The sequence below is a fragment of the Oryctolagus cuniculus genome, chromosome 2 (assembly GCF_964237555.1).
Source record: "Oryctolagus cuniculus chromosome 2, mOryCun1.1, whole genome shotgun sequence".
In the NCBI taxonomy this organism is placed as follows: Eukaryota; Metazoa; Chordata; class Mammalia; order Lagomorpha; family Leporidae; genus Oryctolagus; species Oryctolagus cuniculus.
The window spans coordinates 134,033,774-134,058,756 of NC_091433.1; the positions used below are offsets into that span (position 1 = coordinate 134,033,774).

Here is a 24,983-nt window from a genome sequence, read left to right on the forward strand (position 1 = left end):
AGTAAATGACCATCATAGTGTTGACTGCATGAGGGGTCTTCAATAAGTTCATGGAAAATGCACATGATGTAAAAGTTACACATGGACTTCAAAATATTTTGCAGCAAATTAAACTTATCTTTTAAGTCCAGTGTGGCATGAAACTTTTGTTGTACTCTCATGTAGCTTAATCATCATTTACTCTTCAGTATAATAATTCAAAGGGATTCTTTTTCCTTTTTGTTGTATGCATCCATTCTGACTAGCGAAGGAAACATTTAAACAATCTTGGGGTAACTGATGAAAGGTTGACAGCTCTACAGCCCCACAATGGGACTTGGAGATCTGCTCGTAGAGTACCACAGTGAAGGCTGCCCTGCCCTGGCTTCTCGTCTCTGTCCTTGTCCAGTCCAGATCCGCTGGTGGGGATCAGAGCTCACCCTGGCTCAGTTACGGGGCCACAGAGGTAAGGTCTCGTAGCCACCTAGAGGCCCTTTCTTGTCACTGGCTGTTCTTAAAGAGGGAGATCATTGAACAGGGCAGCCTCCGTAAGGGTCTCCACCAAGAAGGCTCCAAAAGTTCTTCTTTAAGTTGTTTCTGAGAGCTTTGTCTTGAGACTGCAGGCTGTTTCTTTCAGTCGGCCTCAACTGGTATCCCCAGCATTTTATTTATTGATTGATTTACTTGGGACACAAGTGGTACTTGCAGACATTTTTGTCGTAAGATTCAGGCTACACAGGGGGAAGGAAGATGATGACACCCAGCCCCCAGTGAGGAGAGAGGACCCCAGGACCCCAGGGAGTGGCCAGATGCACAGCTATGGCCACATCCCCACACTCCCACCATACCCCCTGGCAGGTTGAGTAGAAGGCATGTCTGCTTCCAGGAAGAACTATACGGGCATCCCCTGGCACGTTAATGCACTTTTCTAGAATGTCGATCAGCAGGGGACTGCATTTCAGCACTTTACATGTGTCACACACATGTCTGTCACACCGCTGAAGCCTCAACAGGAGCCTCAACCAGGAAGTAACACTGAATGGATGGATTTCAAAATCTTTTGGCACCACACTAGTCTTCCTAGTATTCGTATTTATTTATTTATTTATTTAAAAGGCAGGCAGGCAGAGATGTGCTATCAAATGGTTCACACTTGAATGCCCGTAACAGCTGGGCCTGGGCCAGGCTGAACTGCAAAGCCCAGAACTCTGGGTGTCCCACATGGGTGGTGGGACCCACATTCTTGAGTATACATTAGGAGGAAGCTGTAATCAGGTGCAGCACCAGAACTTGAACCCAGGCAGTTCACTATGGGATGCTGGCATTCCAAGCAATGTCTTAACTGCTGAGCCAAATATCCACCCCTAAAATTATTTTTTGATGCTACTGTTTTTCCCTACACCTTCTGAAGCACCTTGGTATATACCTGGATCTGTTTCCAGAATTTATTCTGTTGTGTTCAACCATCATTCCCTGCATCAAAGTCACTCTTTAAAAAAAAAAAAAAGCATATAGGTAGGTTGGGGGCCAGCACTCTGGCATAGTGGGCAAAGCCACCATCTGCAGTGCCAGCATCCCATATGGGTGCCGGTTGAGTCCCGGCTGCTCAACATCTGATCCAGCTCCCTGCTAATGTGCCTGGAAGAGCATTGAGGATGGCCCAAGTGCTTGGGCTCCTGCATTCGCGTGGGAGACCTAGAAGAAGCTCCTGGCTCCTGGCTTTGGACTGGCCCAGCCCTGGCCATTGTGGTCATCTGGGGAGTGAACCAGCAGATGGAAGACATCTCTCTCTCTCTGTCTGCCTCTGCCTCTCTATAACTCTGCTTTTCAAATAAAATAAATACATCTTTAAAGAAAAAAAAGCATATAGATAGCTCTATTGTTTTGATATAGACATTCTGACAGGGTGGGTAGGACACTATCTATTTTCATTGGTCTTGTTTAAAAATTGATTTGTCTAGAGCATTTTTAAGAACTTTAGAATCAGAGTCTAAAATTCTATATAGGATCCATCTGCAATGTTGAGCGAGATTGCATTTATGGACTAGAGAGAATTTTTATCTCAAAACTGCTTTTTGGAAATATGACATGTATCTGCATGTATGTCAATACCTCATGCCCTTTAAAGTTCTGACAATTTAATGCACATTTGTGTTAGCTTTATTACAAGGCATTTTGACCTTTGTTTATTTTTTAAATATTTATTCATTACATTTTTCTGACTAGTCATTGCTGAAGTATAAGGAAGCTGTTAATTTTCGGTGATCTTGTATTTAATTTTTTAAAAACCACCTTAGTTCTAATAATTTGACTTAGCTCTAATAATTTGACAGTTGACTTTCTTGTATTTCCTAAGGAGCCAAATATGTTGCATATTGTACCGATGCTTTTTTCCCCCATTCAATAATGAAAATGATTGTTTCTTTTATTTCTGCCACTAGAGGGAGAAATTCCAGAACATGAAATGGTAGTCAATAGTGGACTTTCTCATTTTGCTTCAGACTTCGCTGAGAATGCACCCTGTTTCCCTGTAAATTCAGATGTTTGCTGTTGATTCCTAGCAATTCCATCAAGTTAAAGCAGTTTCATCTTAGGTAGCTTATCACAAGATTTATTATTAGTTTTTTGAAGGTAGCAAATATTGAGTCATCAGTACTTTTTCTAATAAGGTAGTCTTTAATTTGTTAATGTGATAAATTACATTAATAGATTTCCTGATACTGAACTATTGTTGATACTCAGTATAAATCCTTCTAGGTCAGGATATTTTATTGTATTGTTGGATTCAACTGAACAGTTCTTCAGGATTTTTATATCTATAAGGGGTCTTCAAAAGGTTTGTGGAAAATGTGCATTACAAAAAAGTCGTGGAGCTGGCACTGTGGTACAGCTGCTCCTCTTCCAATCCAGCTCTCTGCTATGGCCTGGGATATCAGTAGAAGATGGCCCTCGTGTGGGAGACCAGGAGGAAGTACCTGGTTCCTGGCTTCAGATTGGTACAGCTCTGGCCATTGCAGCCATCTGGGGAGTGAACCAGCAGATGGAACACCTCTCTCTCTGTCTCTACCTCTCTCTGTAACTCTGTGTTTCAAATAAATAAATCTTTAAAAAAAAGTCTTGCAAGGATTTCAAAAATGTTTATACCAAAATAAACTTATCTTTAACTCCCTTTTTCAGTGAACCTAATTTTTTTTTTTTTTATTTGAGAGACAGGGGCGATGATGGAGGGAGAGACAGAGTTCCTATCAACTCATTCACTCCTCAGATGCTTGCAACAACCAGGGCCGGGACAGGCTGATGCCAAGGGCAGGGAACTCAATCTAGGTCTTTCCCCCAGGGGAGGGCAGGGACACAACCACCTGAACCATCACCTATTGCCTCCCATGGTACACAACAGCAGGAAGCTGGAGTGGAAGCAGAGCCAGGACTCCAACCTAGGCACTCTGACTAGGGATACAGGCATCCCAAAGCAATGTCTTAGCTGCTACTCCAAACTTCTACTCTCCATAGTTTCAAGACTTGCATTTAGATCTTTTTATCATTTTGAGTCGAGTTTCGTATATGGTGCAAGGTGAGGGTCAGTCTTCTGGATGTGGACATTTAGTTTCTTCAGCCATTTATTGAAGAGACTGTCCTTTCCCCAGTGTGTATTTTTGATACGTTTGCCAAACATCAGTTTGCTATGGATGTGTGGATTAATTTCTGGGATCTCCATTCTGTTCCACTGGTCTATGTGTCTGTTTATATGCAAGTTGTTTTGGATACAGTAGCACTGAGGAATATCTTGAAATCAGGTAATGTGATGCCTACAAATTTTTCCTTTTGTTCAAGATTCTTGTGTTTATTTGGGGTCTTTTTTGCTTCCATATGAATTTTGGAACAGCTTTTTCTAATTCTGTGAAGAATATCATTGGTATTTTGATGGGTATTGTTTATATCTGTAGATTGCTTTAAGTTATATGAACACTTTGGTAATCTTAATTCTTGGAATTATTTGTTAAATAAATGTTTGATAGAACTCACTTTAATACAAAGGTTCTAGTACTATACTAGTTGTAGGGCTCTGAATGGTTTCCATTTCCTCTGTGGTTATCTGTTCAGAATTAAAATTTTTTAAGGTAAATTTTGGTCAATTATATTTTTGTAGAAAGCCATATGCTTACAAATTTATTGACATTATTTTATATACATTCTTTTCCTTTAACATTTTTAAAACATCTACATTGAGAACACTTTCATTTCTAATATTTGCTTTTTTGTTTTGCTATGAGTTGTCTAATTGATCATTTCAAAGTCTATATTTGTCTTATTGATCTCAGCTATTGCTTTTTGAAGTCTTATCTGAACTTTATTCTGTCCCACTTCCCTTGTGTTTATTTGATGCTTTGTGTTTGCTTTTTAAGTGAAACACTTACTTCATTTATTTTTAATGTTTTTCCATATATATGTATATGCATATTTAAGATTATATGTTATTCTCTTTCAAGTACATTCTATTTGATAAACAACAAAATATTCTTATTATTGCTTGTTTCTAAATAGTTTGAAATTTCAAACTATTGACTTTTTTCAGAAGGATGATTTTAATCTATTCAGAAAGATAGACTAAAATTTCAAATTGGAGACATTTATTTTCCATGTCCTTTGGCTGTTCATTTTGTAATTTCCTTACCTCAGACTTCCCTGCAGTCTACACAGATCCAATGCCATCTGTGGCATGTCAACTGAGGAAGTGCTCTGATAGTGTAGTTAGCACCAGTGTGAGCTGCTAAACTCACAGCTAATCAAGTTTAAAACCTTGCCGGCGCCGCGGCTCACTAGGCTAATCCTCCGCCTTGCGGCGCCAGCACACCGGGTTCTAGTCCCGGTCGGGGCGCCGGATTCTGTCCCGGTTGCCCCTCTTCCAGGCCAGCTCTCTGCTATGGCCTGGGAGTGCAGTGGAGGATGGTCCAAGTCCTTGGGCCCTGCACCCCATGGGAAACCAGGAGAAGTACCTGGCTCCTGCCATCAGATCAGCGCGGTGCGCCAGCCGCGGCGGCCATTGGAGGGTGAACCAACGGCAAAAGGAAGACCTTTCTCTCTCTCTCTCTCACTGTCCACTCTGCCTGTCCAAAAAAAAAAAAAAAATCGTATAATGCTGGTGGAAGCACTATACTTATAATTTTGTGGTTTTAGAAATATTAGCTACTTCTAGCCCTGGTTTTCCATCTTTCATACTTATGAAAAATAAGTCTCATGGAGTAATCCCAAACTTTGGAACAATTAATTTCCATTTGAGATATCCCAGAGTCTGCTTGGTTTGCATTGTTAGGCTGTACTGAAGTGCTCATTAGAGATATGTGTAAGTAGGTTCGTATGACCTGCGTTTCAGACACTCTCCTTCAACAACATCTCATCCTTGATACCAGAAAGTACAGTGTGTGGGTGTTTCTTTGCTGGCTTTAAAACTAATGATGGAGCCCCATCTGAGAGACTGACTCAGTAAGTCTCTAATGGAGCCTAGCATCTATTTTTTTAAAGAGTTTCACAGGAGTTGCTGATCCACAGCTAACATGAGAATCACTTTTTTAATAAATTTGGTTAAATTAAAAAAATCTTAATAGCAGTGTAATTATCCAGTCCTTAAGACTCAAACATTCACAACAATCTGAAATTCCCTCTCCACAGATTCCTCTTTATCACCAATAAAACATACTCTGTGTACTCACTGTAGAAACACAAAACACACCTCTACCACTTACATTCATCTCTAAATTTCTCCAGAGTGACTGCAATCAATACCTTTATCTCCTTTCCACCATTTATTACTGAAAACTCTGTAGTCTTGCTGTTGTCTGTGCTATGCTACTCTTCTTGTCATGATCAAAAATATCCAAGTAGACATTTATCCACTCAAGAATTGTGTACTAAGTACAAGTTATGTCCCAGGCACTGGGATTTAGCAGTGAAATAAATGGATAAAATTCCTGTCCTGATGGAGTTCATATTCTAATAGAGTGAGAAGGAAAAGCAAATATAAATTGTAACTATTAAAATTTACTTTACATGAATGAGGTTGAACATTTGATTATTTTCATTTGATTATTGCTTATAGCCCTTGCCTATTGTTCTGCTGAACTAAGCATATTGAACTCTTTATTTAGTGGGACATTTACACCTTTGATTGAAATGTAAATTTAAACTGTTTTCTCAAAAATAATATTAAGGTTTTTTTAAAGATTTTATTTATTTATTTGAGAGGAAGAGCCACAGACAGTGAGAGGAAGAGAGAGAGAAAGGTCTTCCGTCCAATGGTTCACTCCCCAAATGGCCACAACAGCTGGAGCTGCGCCAATTTGAAGCCAGGAGCCAAGTGCTTCTTCCTGGTCTCCCATGTGGGTGCAGGGGCCCAAGCACTTGGGCCATCTTCTACTGCTTTCTCAGGCTACAGCAGAGAGCCGGACAGGAAGAGGAGCATCTGGGACTAGAACTGGTGCCCATATGGGATGCCGGTGCCACAGGTGGAGGATTAACCCACTACTCCACAGCACCAGCCCCGTATAATATTGTTAAAAATAAACAAAAAATACCACATAATGAAAAAACACAAATAAATTGCACACTATATAAAGAATTATGTGTTATGGAAAAAAGTAAAGCTAAATATACGGGATCAGAAGATGCTAAAATGTTAAATAGTGTGGCCAAGGTGGGGCCTTACACAGCACACTCATAGAATGGCAGATGTCCTAAACAGCGCTCTGGCCTCAAGATCAGTCCTTAAGGCATTCGGATTTGGCTGAAGAGCCCATGAGAGTATTTTAGGCATGGAAAGCCAAGACACTGTGGCACACACACACACAAAAATTACCTAAATCAAAGATTTCTGTGAGTGAGATCCCAGTAGAAAGAAACGGCCATCAAAGAAGGAGGTGCCTTTCTCTGAAGGGAGGAGAGAACTTCCACTTTGACTATGGCCTTGTCTAAATAAGATCAGAGTTGGTGAACTCAAGAGGCTTCCATAGCCTTGGCAGCTCATGACAAGAGCCTCGGGTGATTACTGACATCATAAATAAGAGTGTCAATTGTTAAATCAACAACAGGAGTCACTGTGCACTTACTCCCCATGTGGCATCTCTGTCCTTAATGTGTTGTACTATGTGAATTAACGGAATAACTAGTACTCAAACAGTACTTTATATTTTGTGTTTCTGTGTGGGTGCAAACTGTTGAAATCTTTACTTAGTATATACCAAATTGATTTTCTCTATATAAAGATAATTGAAAATGAATCTTGATGTGAATGGGATGGGAGAGGGAGTGGAAGATGGGAGGGTTGCAGGTAGGAGGGAGGTTACTGGGGGGAAAAGCCACTATAATCCAAAAGTTGTACTTTGGAAATTTATATTTATTAAATGAAAGTTTAAAAAAGAAAAATAAATTAAAAAAGACCTCTGGGGGAAAAAAGAAATATACTTCATAAAACTTGAGAATGAGAGGCTTATTCTTGATACAAGCACCCAAAATCTTGAAGAGTGGCCAACAATTTGCTATTTTTATCTGAGGTTAAAATAACTAATGTGGGGCCAGGGCTATGGCTATGGCATAGTAGCTTAAGCATCTACCTGTTGCACCAGCATCCCATATGGGTGCTGGTTCAAGTCCCAGCTGTTCCACTTCCGATCCAGGCCTGTTGATGGCCTGGGAAAGCTGCAGAAGATGACCCAAATACTTGGGCCCCTGCACCTACAGGGGAGACCTGGAAGAACCTCTTGGCTCCCTGGTTTCTGATTGACTCAGCTCCAGAGATTGCAGCCATTTGAGGAGTGAACCAGCAAATGGAAGACCTGTCTCTCTCTGTCTCTCCCTCTCTCTCCAACTCTGCCTCTCAAATAAATACATTTTTTTAAAAAGTCACAAACAGGTAGCCATAGACAATATAATTGACAGTGAAGATATCAATTACTCAAAGTAATCTACAGATTTAATGCAATCCCTATCAAATTTCCTGTGCAAGTTTTTGAAGAAATAGAAATAAATAAATCTTTAAAAAAAAAAAAAACAATGTAATATTAAGGTAGTACTTTGAGAGTTAATCAGATGAGACTTCATTTTACAAAAACTGTCAAAGTCTTTGAATTTTTCTACCTTTAGACTGACATACAGTAAATTACAAATATGGGACAAAGCATAGCATTCTCTGCATGGTGAACGTTTCTCTACTATCACCTAGTTGATTCTACTTTCAGTATCCATTAGGTGCTATTTTCCCAAACTCTCAAAGGATAAAAGTAATAAATGAAATTGCAAAGCTCATATCTACAGTGCTAGAAAAATAATAGCCATTATGTGATGGCTGTCATTTTTAAAACCTTGGTTCTGTTTAAAAAATTACTTTGATAACAATGAAAGAAACGTGCTTTCCCACCATCAGGTAATTTACCTGTACATACACCATGCTCCATGAGGACAGAAGCTCTGGAAAAAAGGACCAAAATTTTGTGCAACCTATGCTTTTCACTTTTTATTACCAACACACAAATAACATGAAAAATATCAAATTACTACTCTTTACCTTCTGTCCTTTTCCTATTTCCAGATACTTTAAATAGGACAGAAAAGGTAACAAAATCTACTACATTGAAGGCTGACATTTCAGTGTCTCCTTTGCAGTGAATCAATAGTAAAAGCTGTTGTAACTACCAAAATAAGTACCTACTTATTGATTTTCTTCCATAAAGAAAAAGGACATGTGAATCATTTATTATTGCAAAAAAGGGTCACTTCTTTCTCCTCAAAAATTTTTTAGCTTCTCTCAAAAGCTCTTCCACATCTTCCTTCTCCTCATCTTCCCTTCCTGGTTCCCAATCAGGATCTTCATCTGTTGGATCACATTCTTCTTCCTCTTCCTCTTGAAAGCTGTCATTGAGGTCACATTCTTCAGGTTGCTCATTATCTTCATCTGCAGCATTTCTCACTGAAAAAGAAGATTGGAACACCAAGTATCAGTCAGCACTCAATCGGCCATTAGAGATGTGTAACTGTAAAATATCTTTCTGCATCAAGAGGAACTCATTTTATTCATATACATCTTACTATTATAAGTTTCTTAAAAAGGGTACTAAAATAGTCGCTTGCTATTTATTAAAGGCACAAAAGTGGTCATTTATTATATATTATTCTAACTTCTCTTACTATGAGGCTTCTGAGACTAAAATGGCCCATGAGATTCATAATACTGGTTCCTTGAACTGGGGCAAGAAATTTGGTACAGTGTTTATATCCCTTGTTAGAGTACCTGTGTTTCAGTCTCAGCTCTTCTCCTCATTCCAGCTTCCTGATACTAAGCAAGCACTGTGGTAGGCACCAGGTGATGGCTCAAATACCTGGGACCCTGCCACCCACATGGGAAACCTGGATTGAGTGACTCCCACATATCTAGGAAGTGAACTAGCAGATGAGACCTCTTTCTCCTTCTCTCCCTCCTTCTGTTCACTATTAATTTTAAAATAATATCACAATCATATTTATGCCACCTTACATTTTCTGTGTGGTAGAATTATTTTTAAGAGTTTTTAACTGCCCTCCCTGTGATATAATTACACTCCTCCATCTCTTCTGACTGTGCCTAAGAAATATGAGTGGAAATAGTATGCCACTTTCTTTTTTTAAAAAAGATTTATTTTATCTATTTGAAAGAAAGAGTTACAGTGAGAAGTAGAGACAAAGAGAGACATCTTCCATCTGCTGGTTCACTCCCCAGATGGCCACAATGGCTGGAAGGGGCCCAAGGACTTGAGCCATCTTCTACTGCTTTCCCAGGCCACAGCAGAAAGCTGGATTGGAAGAGAAGCAGCCGGGACTAGAACCGGCACCCACATGGGATGCCAGTGCTTCAGGCCAGGGCTTTATTCCGCTGTGCCACAGCACCGGCCCCCTTAGTGTGCCACTTTCAAGGAGAAGCGTTGAGCCTTTCTATGCTACAGGGATTGATTTTAGCTCCTTTATCAAAGATAAGTTCGTTGTAGATGCATGCATTGATTTCTGGAGTTTCTATTCTGTTTCATTGGTCTACAAGTCTGTTTTTGTGCCAATTCCAGGTTTTTGGATTATAACTGCCCTTTAGTATGTCTTGAAATCAGGTATTATGATGCCTCCAGCTTAGCTTTTGTAGTATAAGATTACTTTGGCTATTCGGGGTCTCTTGTGTTTCCATATGAATTTTAGCAAATTTTTTTCTTGATCTGTGAAGAATGTCATTGGTGCTTTGATTCGGACTGCATTCAATCTGTAAATTGCTTTTGGTTGTATGAACATTTTGATGATGTTGATTCCTCCAATCCATGAACATGGAAAATTTTTCCCCCATTTTTTAGTGTCTTCTTTTATTTCTTTCTTTAGTGTTCTGTAATCTTCATTGTAGAGATCTTTGATGTCCTTGGTTAAATTTATTTCAAGGTATTTAATTCTTTTTGGAGCTACTGTGATTGGGACTGATCTTAAAAGTTCTTTCTCAGCCATGATATTGTTTGTATATACAAAAGCTAATGATTTTTCCATTTTGATTTTATATCCTGACACTTTACCAAACTCTTTTATGAGTTCCAACACTCTCTTAGTGAAGTCTTTTGGATCCCCTATATATAGAATCATTTCATATGAAAATAGGGATAGCTTGATTTTCCTTCTTTCCAATTGGTATCCTTTTGATTTCTCTTTCTTGCCTAATGGCTCTGGATAAAACTTCCAGAAATATATTAAATAGCAGTGGTAAGAGTGGGCATCCTTGTCTGGTTCCAGATCTTAGTAGGAATACTTCCAGCTTTTCCCCATTCAATAGTATGCTGGCCATGGGTTTGTCATAATTTTCCTTGATTTTGTTGAAGAATGTTCCTTCTATATCCAATTTGCTTAAGGTTTTCATTGTGGGGAGCAACTGAGACTAGACTAAATTACTGGAACTGCTAAGACTAATTATATGCATCTGATCTCCCACAATATGGCGCTGAGCGACAGCAAACAACTTCTACACAGCTGCCTCACCGGTTTGACTGATAAGCTGCAGGAGCTGATCCTGCTCCTGATTGGAGGAGAGCAGCGTGCTCGGCGTGTGGGTAGCAGAGTTGGGATTGGTGGAAGAGGACTATAAAGGAAGAGAGAGACACCATGCACCAGAACATCTGAGGACCATCTGAGCAGCCCCTGAGAGAGCCGGCCGGCAGTGTGCTGCTCCTCCGTGGAAGCGGGGAAAGCGGCGGGGGTGCCCCCACTTCGCAGAGGCGGGGGTGCCGGCAGCAAACCCAGGGTGGGGGCGGCAGCTAACCTGGGACAGCGTCGTTCCTCTGTGAGTGAGGGAACGGCAGCTAACCCAGGAAGGGCCGGGCAAAAAGAACCGCACAGGGTCTAGTGTCGTTCCTCCGCGAGAGGGGGAGCGACATTCATCATGAAAGGATGTTGTATTTTATCAGATGTTTTCTATACATCTATTGAAATAACTGTATGGCTTTTGTTCTTTAGTTTGTTAATGTGATATATCACATTTATAGATTTGCCTTGGAGCAAGGACAGTCTTTTTAACAAAGGTGCTGGGGAAACTGGGTCTCCACGTGCAGAAGTATGAAACTAGATCCCTATCTTACACTTTACACAAAAATCCACTCACAGTGGATCAAAGACCTAAATCTAAGACGTGATACAATCAAATTACTAGAGAACAGTGGAGAAACTCTGTAAGACATTGGCATAAGTGAAGACTTCTTGAAAAAGACCCCAGAAGCACAGGCAATCAAAGCCATAATTGACAAGTGGGATTACATCAAGCTGAGAAGCTTCTGCACTGCAAAAGAAACACTCAGCAAAGTGAAGAGGCAACTGACAGAATGGGGAAAATATTCACAAACTACACAACTGATAAAGGATTAACATCCAGAATCTATAAAGAGCTCCAGAAATTCAACAATAACAAAACAAACAATCCAGTTTAGAAATGGACAAAGGACTTGAATAGGCATTTTCCAAAAGAGGAATTTCAAATGGCCAACAGACACTTAAGAAAATGCTCAGAATCACTAGCCATCAGAGAAATGCAAATCAAAACCATAGTGAGGTTTTAACACAATCCAGTTAGAACAGCTCTCATACAGAAATCAACAAATAGCAAATGCTATCAAGGATATGGGGAAAAAGGTACCCTCGCTCAATGTTGTTGGGAATGTAAACTGGTGCAGCCACTGTGGAAGACAGTATGGAGACACCTCAGAAATCCAGCCATCCCACTCATGGGAATTTACCAAAACCAAAAGAAATCAGCATACAAAAGTGTTCATCTCAGCATAATCTACAATAGCTAAATATGGAATCAACCCAGATGTACATCAGTTGTTGACTGGAGAAATTATGGTATATATACACTATTGAGTACTAGTCAGCTGTAAAAAAATGAAATTCTGTCTTTTGCAACAAGGTGGACACAACTGGAAACCATTGTGCTTAGTGAAATAAGCCAGTCCCAAAAAGACAGATATCAAATGCTTTTCCTGATCTGAGGTCACTAATACAGTACCTGAAGTGTAATGTATTGGAGTGAAATAGACATTGTGAGATTCGATGATTATTTATAGCCTTTGCCTTTTCTGTTGAAGAACAGTGTTTTTAGTTTTTGTTTTTTTTTCTCCTCATATTATTTGTTGAACTCTTTCACTTAGTGTAGGGTTAACTATATGATAATTAAGTAAACCGAAAATAGATCTTTGTTAAAAATAAGAGTGGGAATGTCAGGTGGTGGAGAGGAAGGGTTGCAGTGTGGGTGGGAAGAAGGATTGGCGGGGGAATGTCACTATCATCCTAAATATGTTTACATGAAATACATGAAACTTGTGTAACTTAAATAAAATGTAAAAAAAAAAAAACAGTATTTCTATGGTTCTGTTTTGCCATTTCCACTCTGCCACAAGAAAAGCAGGTCCCAGGAGGGGTGATCTGTGGGGAGCAACTCGGACTAGACTAAGTTACTGGAATTAAGACTTATTCTATGCATCTGCTCTCCCACAATATGGCGCTGGGAGAGGAGTAAACAACTTTTACACAGCTGCCTTCAGTTCGACCAGTAACCTGCAGGAGCTGATCCTGCTCCTGATTGGAGGAGAGCAGCGTACTTGGCGTGTGGGTAGCAGAGTTGGGATTGGTGGAAGAGGACTATAAAGGAGGAGAGAGACAACATGCATGAGGAACATCTAAGGGGAACATCTGAATAACATCTGAGCAGCCCCCGAGAGAGCCGGCCGGCGGTGTGCCGCTCCCCCGCGGAAGTGGGGAAAGTGGCAGGGGGAACCGCCCTTCCACGGAGGTGGAAGGACGGTAGCCAACCCGGGAAGAACCAGCAGCAAACCCGGGGAGGGCCGAGCAGACAAAAGAACAGCACAGGGTCTAGTGTCGTTCCTCCACGAAGAGGGGGAGTGACAGTGATCCTTTAGCCTGGATTCCAGGAGGAGAACACACATGAGACAGGCCACAGCAAACTTACACCTACACCTTGAAGGAGAAACACATTTATTTTTTGCTTTAAGTCACTGGATACTGGACCGTAAACCTAGCAAAATCTGATCAACAACCCAGGGTCATGATCAGATGAGATGACAGAAGTTTAGTTACTTTATGTTTGTGAAAGATTTTATTATTTATTTGAAAGGCAGAGTTACAGAGATAGAGGGACAAGGAGAATAAGACAGAGAAACCTTCCACCTGCTAGTTCACTCTCCAATTGGTCATAATGGCCAGGGCTGAGCCAGGCGAAAGCCAGGAGCTTAGAATTTCTCCAGGTCCCCCACTTGGGTGAAAGGGGCCCAAGCACTTGGGCTACCTTCTGCTGCTTTCCCAGGTGCATTAGAACAGAGCTGGCACATTAGCAGGGAGTTGGATCAAAAGCAAGGAAGCCAGGACTCACACCAGAACCCAAATGCCGTCATTACCAGAGACAGCTTTACCCATTGCATCATAATGATGGCCCCAAGAGTTTGGGTACTTTGGACAGTTTTATTTTATCCGTCTCAGATATTCATCAGTTCATGTTTTAGTAAAGATTATGAATGCTATGGCAGCAGCTATTAGAATTTCTATACTTCCAAATATAATATTAGAGCTCTTTTTGTCTTCAAATTCATTTCTTCCCTCATCCTACCCATATGTGCAACAAAGTGATCTAAAATAATCCAGTGGAAGACTCCAGGACTATGTGGGGGCATTTAAAAAACAACTGGGGAAATTTTATCTGGAAATCTTCTGAGTGCAGAAGACAATCCCTGATGAACAGTTAAGTGTATAGGTTGAAGTTAAACACCTGTACTTTGGTATATGCTTTGGTTAACAACTTCCTAAAATGCTCACATGTAATATATAAAGATATAACTTAAATACAAGTCAAGAAATTTAATAAGGGAAAAAATGGGAATAATAGCAAAGGAAGTAATAAATCTGTCTTTTAACTGGTATAGCTCAATACATTTCCTGTTTTTCTTACAATCACCACTCACTCCCGAGGATATTTGAGACAGTTTATAATAATAATAATATAATAATAAAATGCAAATAGAGGGATAAAATAAGAACATAAGAAGTAGAAAATAGCTGGCGCAGTGGCACAATAGGCTAATCTTCCGCCTGCGGCACCGGCACACTGGGCTCTAGTCCCAGTTGGGGCACCGGATTCTGTCCCGGTTGCCCCTCTTCCAGGCCAGCTCTCTGCTATGGCCTGGGAGTGCAGTGGAGGATGGCCCAAGTCCTTGGGCCCTGCACCCACATGGGAGACCAGGAGGAGCACCTGGCTCCTGCCATCGGATCAGTGTGGTGCGCCAGCCACAGTGCGCCGGCCGCAGCGGCCACTGGGGGGTGAACCAACGGAAAAGAAAGACTTTTCTCTCTGTCTCTCTCTCTCATTGTCCACTCTGCCTGTTAAAAAAAAAAAGTAGAAAAAAAATATATATATATCTTTTTTTTTTTTTTTGACAGGCAGAGTGGACAGTGAGAGAGACAGACAGAAAGGTCTTCCTTTGCCGTTGGTTCACCCTCCAGTGGCCGCCACGGCCGGCGCGCTGCGGCCGGCACACCGCGCTGATCCGATGGTAGGAGCCAGGTGCTTTTCCTGGTATCCCATGGGGTGCAGGGCCCAAGCACCTGGGCCATCCTCCACTGCACTCCCTGGCCACAGCAGAGGGCTGGCCTGGAAGAGGGGCAACCGGGACAGAATCCGGCGCCCCGACAGGGACTAGAACCCAGTGTGCCGGCGCCGCTAGGCGGAGGATTAGCCTAGTGAGCCACGGCGCCGGCCGAAAATATATATGTTAACCTTAATTTTTAACATAATTATAAGCAAAGCATAAAATTTTTCCCAAGTTTCTTGGTAGCCAAGGTTAAAAGGCTACAGTTCTCATTAGGATAATAGGAAGCTCATCAATCCCTTTAGTGAAATCTTGTATTACATTTTTCTATAGATGTATCTCACTTCCTGGTAAATGTCTTGAGAACACATTTTATGTCTAGCTAATCTCAATTAACTTTTTCTTAAATGATTAACTGCATTTTAAAAGTATTTGGAAGATAGTTTGCTATTGGGGAATGTAATAAGGCAGTAAGAACACCAATATCTATTTGTGTCCATTTTCCTTGCGGGAGTATGTGACTTAATTTGGAAGACATGAATGCACATGACCACATGGCACATGACAATGATGCCTCAATAACTGCTTCCTTTCATATTTAGGAAATATCTTGGCAGATTTACAGGAAAAACTGATGCAAATCTCAAACAACTGTAGGTCCTCTTCAAACCTCATTTGTTGCTGCTTCTCAGTCTCCTCTGCTGGACCATTCCCATCTTCCTAAACTCTAATCTTCAGAGCACTCCAGGTTTCAGAATGCACCCTCTTCTCTAACCTATACCTTAGAGAGATGATTCCTTCCGGTCCTGCATCATATTTTCTCAAACGTGTATCTTAAGCCCTGACCTTAAATTCCAGACTCATTTATTCTGTCTGCTTAAATATGTTATCTTTATTTGGGTAGCCATCAGGCATCCAGAACAGAACATTTCCAAAACACAAATTGAGTCACTTCACCAAAATTTGATCATTTTCTTATGTGTCTTGGGTATATGATTTCTCTAACCTTCCAATTTTCTAGCTGTTTTGGTGAGAAATCTTGGGGGTCATTCCTGAATATTCCTCACTGAAAACTCAACATCCAATATGACAAGAGGTCCTATTGGGCCTGCCTTCAAAGTGTTTCCACCACTTCTCACCACACCCACTTGGATACCCTGGTTCAGATGCTGTCACCTTCATCCTGGATGCACTGGCTTCCTAAGTGGCTACCCTGCTTGCATTCTTGGCTATTCCAGAGACACTTCCAATATATTTCCTTCTTATTTTAAACAAAATCTTAGGCCCTTACTTGCTGGTCTTGATTTCACAACTGGCCTACTGAAGGCTTCTGATCTTATCTCATGCCACTCTCTGCTTGCTTTCTTTGATCCAATTCCATTTGCTTTTTGCTGTTTCTAAAATAGTCCAAGCATGACCATCTCTAGGCTTGGAACTCACCATTTCCATTGCCTTCCATGCTCTTCCACAGATAATCACCTGGCTGCTCCCTCCTTTAGGCCTTCGCTCTAATGTCAGAGTATCTGAGAGTGCTGCACTTCTTCTACTGTCCTATCTGAAATGGCACCTGCCCCATGTCTCTACAAATATGCTTGCTATTCTATCTTTTTATACAGGTATATTTTTCTTCTTCATAGTTATCATCACATGACATCATGTAACTATTTGTATTTATAAATGTCAACCATGTAAAATTTTACAAGGCCAGGGCTTTTTTCCAATGCATTCTTACCTCCTACAACAATGGTGCTTAATGTGTGCAAAGCTCTTTATGTATATGTATATGTATATATGTACACATACACACATACACATACACACATATACACATGTTTGTTGAATATATGAATGGGTAAATAAATTAATCACTTGCAAATCAGCTGTTGAATTCAGTTTTATAGAAATCCTTCTTATTTTAGCCGGTACTTTTGATCAACAGTCTGCCTGTCAATATGAGGGTACTTCAAAAATTCATGAATAAAAGAAGTTAACAGTATGAGTTTATTTTGGTGCAAAAAAGATTTTAAAATCCATGCGTAGCTTCTGCAAAATGTACATTTTTGCATACTTTGAAAAATATTTCCACCAAAGTTAATTCATACTTTAAATTCTATTCTTTGACAAATTTCTTAAAGTACCTTGCATAATAAATTACATAAGAGACTTTTCTTTAACTCTTGCTATATGAAGGGACTTTAAAACTCAATGAACCCTAGAAATCTTTAGTAACTTACTGAACAGACTCATTTGCTGAGGCAATGGTGCATTAATCAGAAGAATCCTATTTGTTTTCTCAAAAAGTTGAGTCTATCAACATTGCCTTTGATGTTAATACTTACATATTCATATTATTTTAATAGGAAGTCCAGAATCTAACAAAACCATCATGATAGAACTCAATGTACCTAGTGGTCAAATTTCATCCACTGTATTTCACAAGAACAGGTATTTTAACTGTGCTTTAGGTAAAATCACCTCAAGAGCCATGGCATAATATAAGGGTAAAGTTAGTCCTTTGGTAGTGGTATCATACATACACCTAAGATGGTTTTAAATGCTACTGCAGGACTAGCATTGGGGGTTGAGCCGCCAGTTGAAATCCTGGCACCCCACGTAGGAGCACTGGTTCAAACCCTAGCTGCTTTACTTCAGATCCAATTCCTTGCAGCTGTGCCTAGTAGGGATCCAAGGATGACCTGAGTCCTTGGGATCCTGCCACCCACATGGGAGACACAGATGGGGTTCTAGGTTCCTACCTTCAGCCTGGACGAACTCTAGCTATTGCAGCCATTTGGGGAGTGAACCAGCAGATGGAAGATATTTCTATTTCTCTCTCTCTCCTGTGTGTGTGTGTGTGTGTGTGTGTGTGTGTGACTCTGCCTATAAAATAAATCTTTTTAAAATGTGCTAATGTGATCATCTCTATGGAATCAATTAATGGATTCTTCTTGTAAATTCAGTTAACAACTTTAAATAGCACACAAAGCAAATGCCATCTAGATGACAGTTTCCTTTCCTATTTTTCAATTGTTAGTAGACCCTGAGTGGTTTCAGAAGAATGTTTCTGCCTTTCATGAATAATGGAATTTTACTTACTTGGAAAATACACTGAATCAGTGAATTCAGTGATCTAAACTATATGATTTCTGTCGCTCCCCCTCTTCGTGGAGGAACGACACAGGACCCTGCGCTGTTCTTTCGTCTGCTCGGCCCTCCCCGGGTTTGCTGCTGGTTCTTCCCGGGTTGGCTACTATCCCTTCCACCTCCGTGGAAGGGCAGTTCCCCCTGGCCACATTCCCCACTTCCGCAGGGGAGCGGCACACCGCCGGCTTGCTTTCTCGGGGGCTGCACAGGTGTTCCTTCAGCTAGATGTTCCCCTTAGATGTTTCTGGTGCATGCCGTCTCTCTCCTCCTTTATAGTCCTCCTCCGCCAATCCCAACTCGGCTGCCCACACGCCGAGTACGCTGCTCTCCTCCAATCAGTAGCAAGTCCTACAGTTTATTGGTTGAACTGGAGGCAGCTGTGCGGAAGCTGTTTACTTCTCTCCCAGCGCCATATTGTGGGAGAGCAGATGCATAGAATAAGTCTTAATTCCAGTAACTCAGTCTAGTCCGGTTTGCTCCCCACAATTTCCTGATTCATGGGAACAATCTCAGGAAGCAGGGCTCTGAAGTAAATAGGACTAGCACCTAACCCCAGGATAAAATGTCTGCTATTGTCATAAAAATCAATATGAGTTTATGCAAAAACAGCAGAGCTCACTTTTGTATGCATTCTTCTCCTTGGCAAGCTCAAGTGTTCAGCCAGTGTCTGAGTATCTGAATTTAAAGTGATGAAACTAGTGTAGTTCCCATACATCTGGTCATAGTGCTATTTTCCATACAAAAATTCAAAGAAGTCTTTTCATATGAGGAGGTGTTTTAGTTAAGAGAGCCAGGCATCTCAGTCCTAAGAAGTCATATCATTGATGCATCCCAAACCATGACCTTGGTGTTATACAGAGAATACCACATTATTGAAATCTTATTGAAGCACAAAAATGATAACAGGAGATAGAACAGCAGCCACTTAATTTTTAAAATCAAAAACAAAATATAACATTTTATACTTTTGTATCTTGTAGCTGTGATTTCCTTCAGAGTCACACAGAATTAAACAAGATAATTTAAATTTAAAAAAATTGAGAGCCTATTGCATTTTCCTGAACTACAAGCAATGTATCTGTAATGTAATTATTGAGAGTGTCTGAAAAATTAGAAGTGAGTTACTTCTTTCAAATCAAGGTGAGTTTGGAAGAAAACTTTTTTTAACCTTTACCTTGAAAGCTTACACAGAGGTTTATTTCTGCAAGTTATTGCTTTTACTTGATTGGCTATACCTTAAAAATAGCATGGTTTGAAAAAAAGAATGCTGAACTAAGGGGGCATAAGTCCAAAAATCTGCCATAAATAAGCCCATAATGATGAATCCAATAGAATTATTTACTTAAATCTCTTCATCAAAGTGATTAAGTGATCTCAAAGATCCTTTCTAACTCCAGAATTTGATTAAGGTCAATACATGAATCCCCTTCTACAGGTGAGTGAACTAGTGTGAATGTGAAGACGGACAGAGAGCTTGTCCACTTGAAGGCAGAAAAAGAGAAAAACAAGCTGTCACTTATCGTTAAAAATTGATGAATAACACTTAACTACCATAATGATGAAAAATAACTTTTATAAAAGATAATAAATCCTTTACCATATATAAAACAACATGTTTCTAACTATTTGGCAATTTCTGCCTTGTCTATTTCTGCAGAGGAATTTGTAATAACAGACGGACAATTGTGAACTTTGTATTCAACATTTCTATCACAATTTAAAATTTTACAGTCAGCTTGAGCATGTCCCAAATTATATATCTCTTCCCTCTCTTATTCCTACTCTTATGTTTAACAGGGATCGCATTTCAGTTAAATTTCAACACTTAAGAATAACTGTGTATTAATTACAGAATTAAATCAGTCATATTAAGTAGAACAGACAAAAAAACTACTAAGAGGGATAATGTATTAAGTTGTTCATTAACAGTCAGGGCTATGCTGATCAAGTCACCGTTTCCCATAGTGTCCCTTTCACTTCAACAAGTTTCCTTTTTGGTGTTCAGTCAGTTGTCACCGATCAGGGAGAACATATGGTATTTGTCCCTTTGGGACTGGCTTATTTCACTCAGCATGATGTGTTCCAGATTCCTCCATTTTGTTGCAAATGACTGGATTTCGTTGTTTCTTACTGCAGTATAGTATTCTAAAGAGTACATATCCCATAATTTCTTTATCCAGTCTACCGTTGATGGGCATCAAGGTGGCATGTACCAATGCCATCTCACTAGTCCAAGTGATCAATTTCAGTTCGCAATTGATCATAATGAAAGGACTAAGAGTCAAAGGGAGCACATAAGCAAGTCTAGTACCTGCTAACACTAACCGATAGAATAAATAAAGGGGAGAGTGATCCAACATGGGAAGTGAGATACTCAGCAGACTCATAGAATGGCAGATGCCCTAAATAGCACTCTGGCCTCAGAATCAGCCCTAAAGGCATTCAGATCTGGCTGAAAAGCCCATGAGAGTATTTCAGGCATGGAAAGCCAAGACACTCTGGCAAAAGATCTCTGTGAGTGAGATCTCAGTGGAAAGAACAGGTCTTCAAAGAAGGAGGTACCTTTCTCTGAAGGGAGGAGAGAACCTCCACTTTGACTATGTCCTTGTCTAAACAAGATAAGAGTCGGAGAACTCAAGGGGCTTCCATAGCCTTGGAAACTCATGACTGGAGCATAGGGAGATTACTGATGCCATAGACAGGAGTGTCAATTGGTAAAGTCAACAACAGGAGTCACTGTGCACTTACTCCTCATGTAGAATCTCTGTCCTTAATGTGCTGTGCATTGAGATTTAATGCTATAACGAGTACTCAAATAATATATTTCACTTTGTGTTTCTATGGGGGTGCAAACTGTTGAAATCTTTACTTAATGCATACTAAACTGATCCTCTGTAAAAAAAAAAAAAAAAAAAGAAAAGAAAAGAAAAGAAACTATCAACTCCCAACTTGACTCTCACTGGGATTAAACATGACAATAGGTCTGATCTGATTTCATCATCATTAAAAAAAATCATCTATTATTTTTCACTTTATGTTTCTGTGTGAGAGCAAACTGTTGAAATCCTTACTTAATGTATACTAAGCTGATCTTCTGTATATTAAGATAATCGAAAATGAATCTTGATGTGAATGGAAGGGGAGAGGGAGTGGGAAAGGGGAGGGTTGTGGGTGGGAGGGACGGTATGGGGGGGAAGCCATAGTAATCCATTATTCGTACTTTGGAAACGTATATTCATTAAATAAAAGTTAAAAAAAAAATTTTTACAGTCAATTCTCATTTCAAGTTGGCAGTGCTGTAAGGAGCATGCAATATCAGATCCCTGCTAGAAAAAATGCTGATCTTACATGGAGAAAAATATTTTCAAATTGGTGATTTTTCCAAATAATTTTCAGATATTAGGATCTAAGATAATCAATGCTTCATAACAGATTAACAGCTTAACACCAATAATTCTTCAGGTTTTCTTTCCTTTTCCAGTAAATCTTAGAATTAGAATGTTATTTTCATGAAGAAATGTCCCTAAGGATGAGAATTTACTATATAATAATTTTTTAAAATAATGCTTCATTTTACTACTAAAGACTAATTTTTTTAAACACATCAAACTACTAGTAGCTATTCATATTCTGGGAAAGCAGTTTTTATATTTATGATGCACTTTGAAAAATATCATTGTGCAGGATTTCTGATTTTCTATACTCCCAGGTTGCCCCAAACTAAGGAACAGTTTATGCAATGTGAATAAAGTCCCACGACCCTTCCTTAAAATCTTTATTTCCAGATCTTTTGTTTCAATGTCTGTAAGAAAAAAGTATTTATAAGCACTCATGTGGATACTATTGCAAAACCAGTCAAACACTAAGGTAATTACCAGGAAAACATTCTAAATTCTCAGCTAAGATTGCTACCAATTGCCTAGAATAATGCACACCATACAATAATAGGCCAGAAAGAATGACTTCAATAATCAGAAATTAAAACATTGATGAAAATTTCTTTTAAATGCTGTCAACAAGTAAGGTAGCTAAGAATGTATAAAATAAAATTTTCCTGGCATGGATTACTCTTGTATTCAGTAACTTGTGACAAAGCTATAGCACTCCGAAAAAAAGAATGTGGAAAGCTAGTGAACTCTTAAACTAATTAGATAGATAAGAAACTTAACAGATGACAGCAGTCAAACCTACTAAAAACCAGAATAAACTATATAAACTGTTATAGCTACAGAAACACATTACAGACTGATGCATTTCAGGAATGGTACAAATCAGAAATTAAATAGTAAGAATTTAATGTAATTTTTTAAAAGTTTAAAAAATGTTAATATATTTATTTGAAAGCAAAAGCGAGCCCAGCTGTTCTGGGCATTTTGGGAGGAACCAGCAGATGAGAGCTTTCTCTCTGCCTTTCAGATAAGTAAGCAAGTAAATAAGTAAATAATCCTAACAGTAGAAGAACAATTATTTGTTGTTGCTCAATGATTGGGAAGATACTTGATACATAAAAGATTCACAACTGTTTTATCTTAAGTCTAAGAAAAACAAATTTACAGAAAAACAGTTAAATATTTTCATTATATCTGCAAACTGTATCTAGATTACTTGAACTTTTCATTTTAAGCTTTCTGAAATACACTTACTTACCTGGGAGTGTGTCATGTCTGTACTCTATCTTGTGCTGGGGATTCTTCCTGGAAAAAGAAAAGAAAGTAAAAGTAAGATCTACTTTTCCAATACTAAAAAATAGTTAAGATTATTTAAATTAGAATACTGAGAAACCTTCAAACAAAATTCAGCCCCAACTGGCCTCTCACTGTAAAGCATTTGCTTTTGAATTATAGTGACTCACTGAGTAGCTACTTTATTTCAGGCACATCTCCCGACACAAAGGACGGTGAACAAGACAAAGTTCTCACTTCAAGAACTTACACTTTAGAAAGATACAAACTTTCAAGAAATAACACTCAGGATCCGGCTTTGTGGTATAGCTGCCTGCGATACCACCATATGGATGCCAACGCTGTGGTAATTATGGAATCTATTTTCCAACATGGGTTTTAACTAGTATTTATTGTATGAGTTTCAACTGAAAACCCTAGAATATTGTAACACCATTCAATAGAACTTCTTGTGCTGAGGGAAATCTCTCTTGGTGTCCAACAGAGTGGCCACCCACTGTATGTGGCTACCGAGTCACATGTAGGCAATAAAGCTGAAGAATTGAATTTCAAATTTTATTTAAATTGATTTACATTTAAATAAAAACAGCCAGTACTATCATATTGTATGCAATTTTAATTTTTTTACAAAAAGGAGGATCCTCTCTCCCCATTCAAGGTTAATTTAAAATGAATCGAAAAACAACAAAACACCCTCTTCCTTACAGACTGATCCTCAAAAAATCCAAAATTCTATGGGTAGAAATGCTAGCATGAGGGTGATGATTTGAATCAGATGAGAGTAGTGACTGGAATGAGGGAGTCCCCAGTTAGAATCCTGGTTCAGCCACCTCCTCACAAGCTGCCTAAGCTTCAGTTTGCCCATCTGTACAGGGGAAATTAACAGAACCTATACTCTCAAGAAGCTGTCCTGAGGATCCTGACATAATGCACAGTAGGTCACTTGACTACGGGCTTGGTGGGTGGTAAGTAATCCATGGGAGCCATTGATTCACTCATTGTTGTTCAAAACACAGTCACAGGACACTTATTACTGGCCTTATGTCCAGTATCAGTAAGTCCCCTACTGCTAATAATGCTGCTTCTTTAGTAACGTTTCTTACAATATGAGCATTAAACAGCACAAGAATGCAAATGCATGATTAATTAGAATCCTAACTCAACAGTTTTAAGTAAGAAGTGGAAAAAAAACCAATTATATACAAGATGACATATTTGGGGTAATTAACCCAAATTTGACCTTTTGATGCAAAAGGAACATCAAGGAAAGAAAAATGACCTGGACAGCCTAGCTGTGATGAAGGCAGCTACAAATGAACAAGGCTGTGGTGATGACTTGCGGGACAGTCTTTCCTTACTGCACATGCTGGCACAGGCCATCCATGTGTTTCATTCAGTCTTTACTAAAGAGAAATGAATGCAATGAGAGGGAAACCAGAAAGACAGAGACATGAAAACCAAAGATATTCTTCATCATTAATCTACGAAAAGATTATTAGTTGTTTGAGATTTTGTTTTGGTAACATTTTATTTTGAAAAATATTCAAGCCCACTAAATAGTGGGCAAAAATAGTACACTGAGATTCCACATAGCTTCATCTAGGTTCTTCAAGTGTTAGCATTCCATACAGATGTCTTTTTTACAGTCGTTTGAAATTTAAAGATATTTTTCTTTTTAAATAAATGTCTGCTTCAGGCACCACACAGTCCTGTCTTTTCCTGCTCTACCTTAAACAGAACAAGATTATTGAAAATTCCAAGATGGTGGAATAGGGAACAATGTACTACACTAGGTTAGGGATAAATAGAAAAAAAAAAAAGGAAAGAAAGAAAGAGAAGTGTAGGTAGTGCACTCTCAGGAGAGACTTAGAGAGAAAATTGTAGTGGAAATTCTAGGCAAGGAAGAGGAATGCCTTGGACCTGTGTGGAAGTTGTGGATGCACAGCACAAATATGGACAAAACACACGACTCCAGCAGCAGAGAGCCAGAGCAGGCGGCAGCTTGAAAACGGAGGTGAGACCTGATGGCAGCAACCATGATGATATA

The 24,983-nt window shown here is 39.5% G+C and overlaps 1 protein-coding gene across 1 annotated transcript in view; it reads right to left on the bottom strand.

The window, feature by feature from the left end:
- Nucleotides 1-8,455: 8,455 nt before the first annotated feature.
- APLF (aprataxin and PNKP like factor) overlaps nt 8,456-24,983 on the bottom strand; it is a 133,113-nt gene continuing 116,585 nt past the window's right edge. The window contains 2 exon segments of the mRNA XM_002709665.5: nt 8,456-8,935; nt 22,902-22,948. Of these exon segments, the coding sequence (XP_002709711.2) occupies nt 8,739-8,935; nt 22,902-22,948 (244 nt within the window). The 3' untranslated portion in view covers nt 8,456-8,738.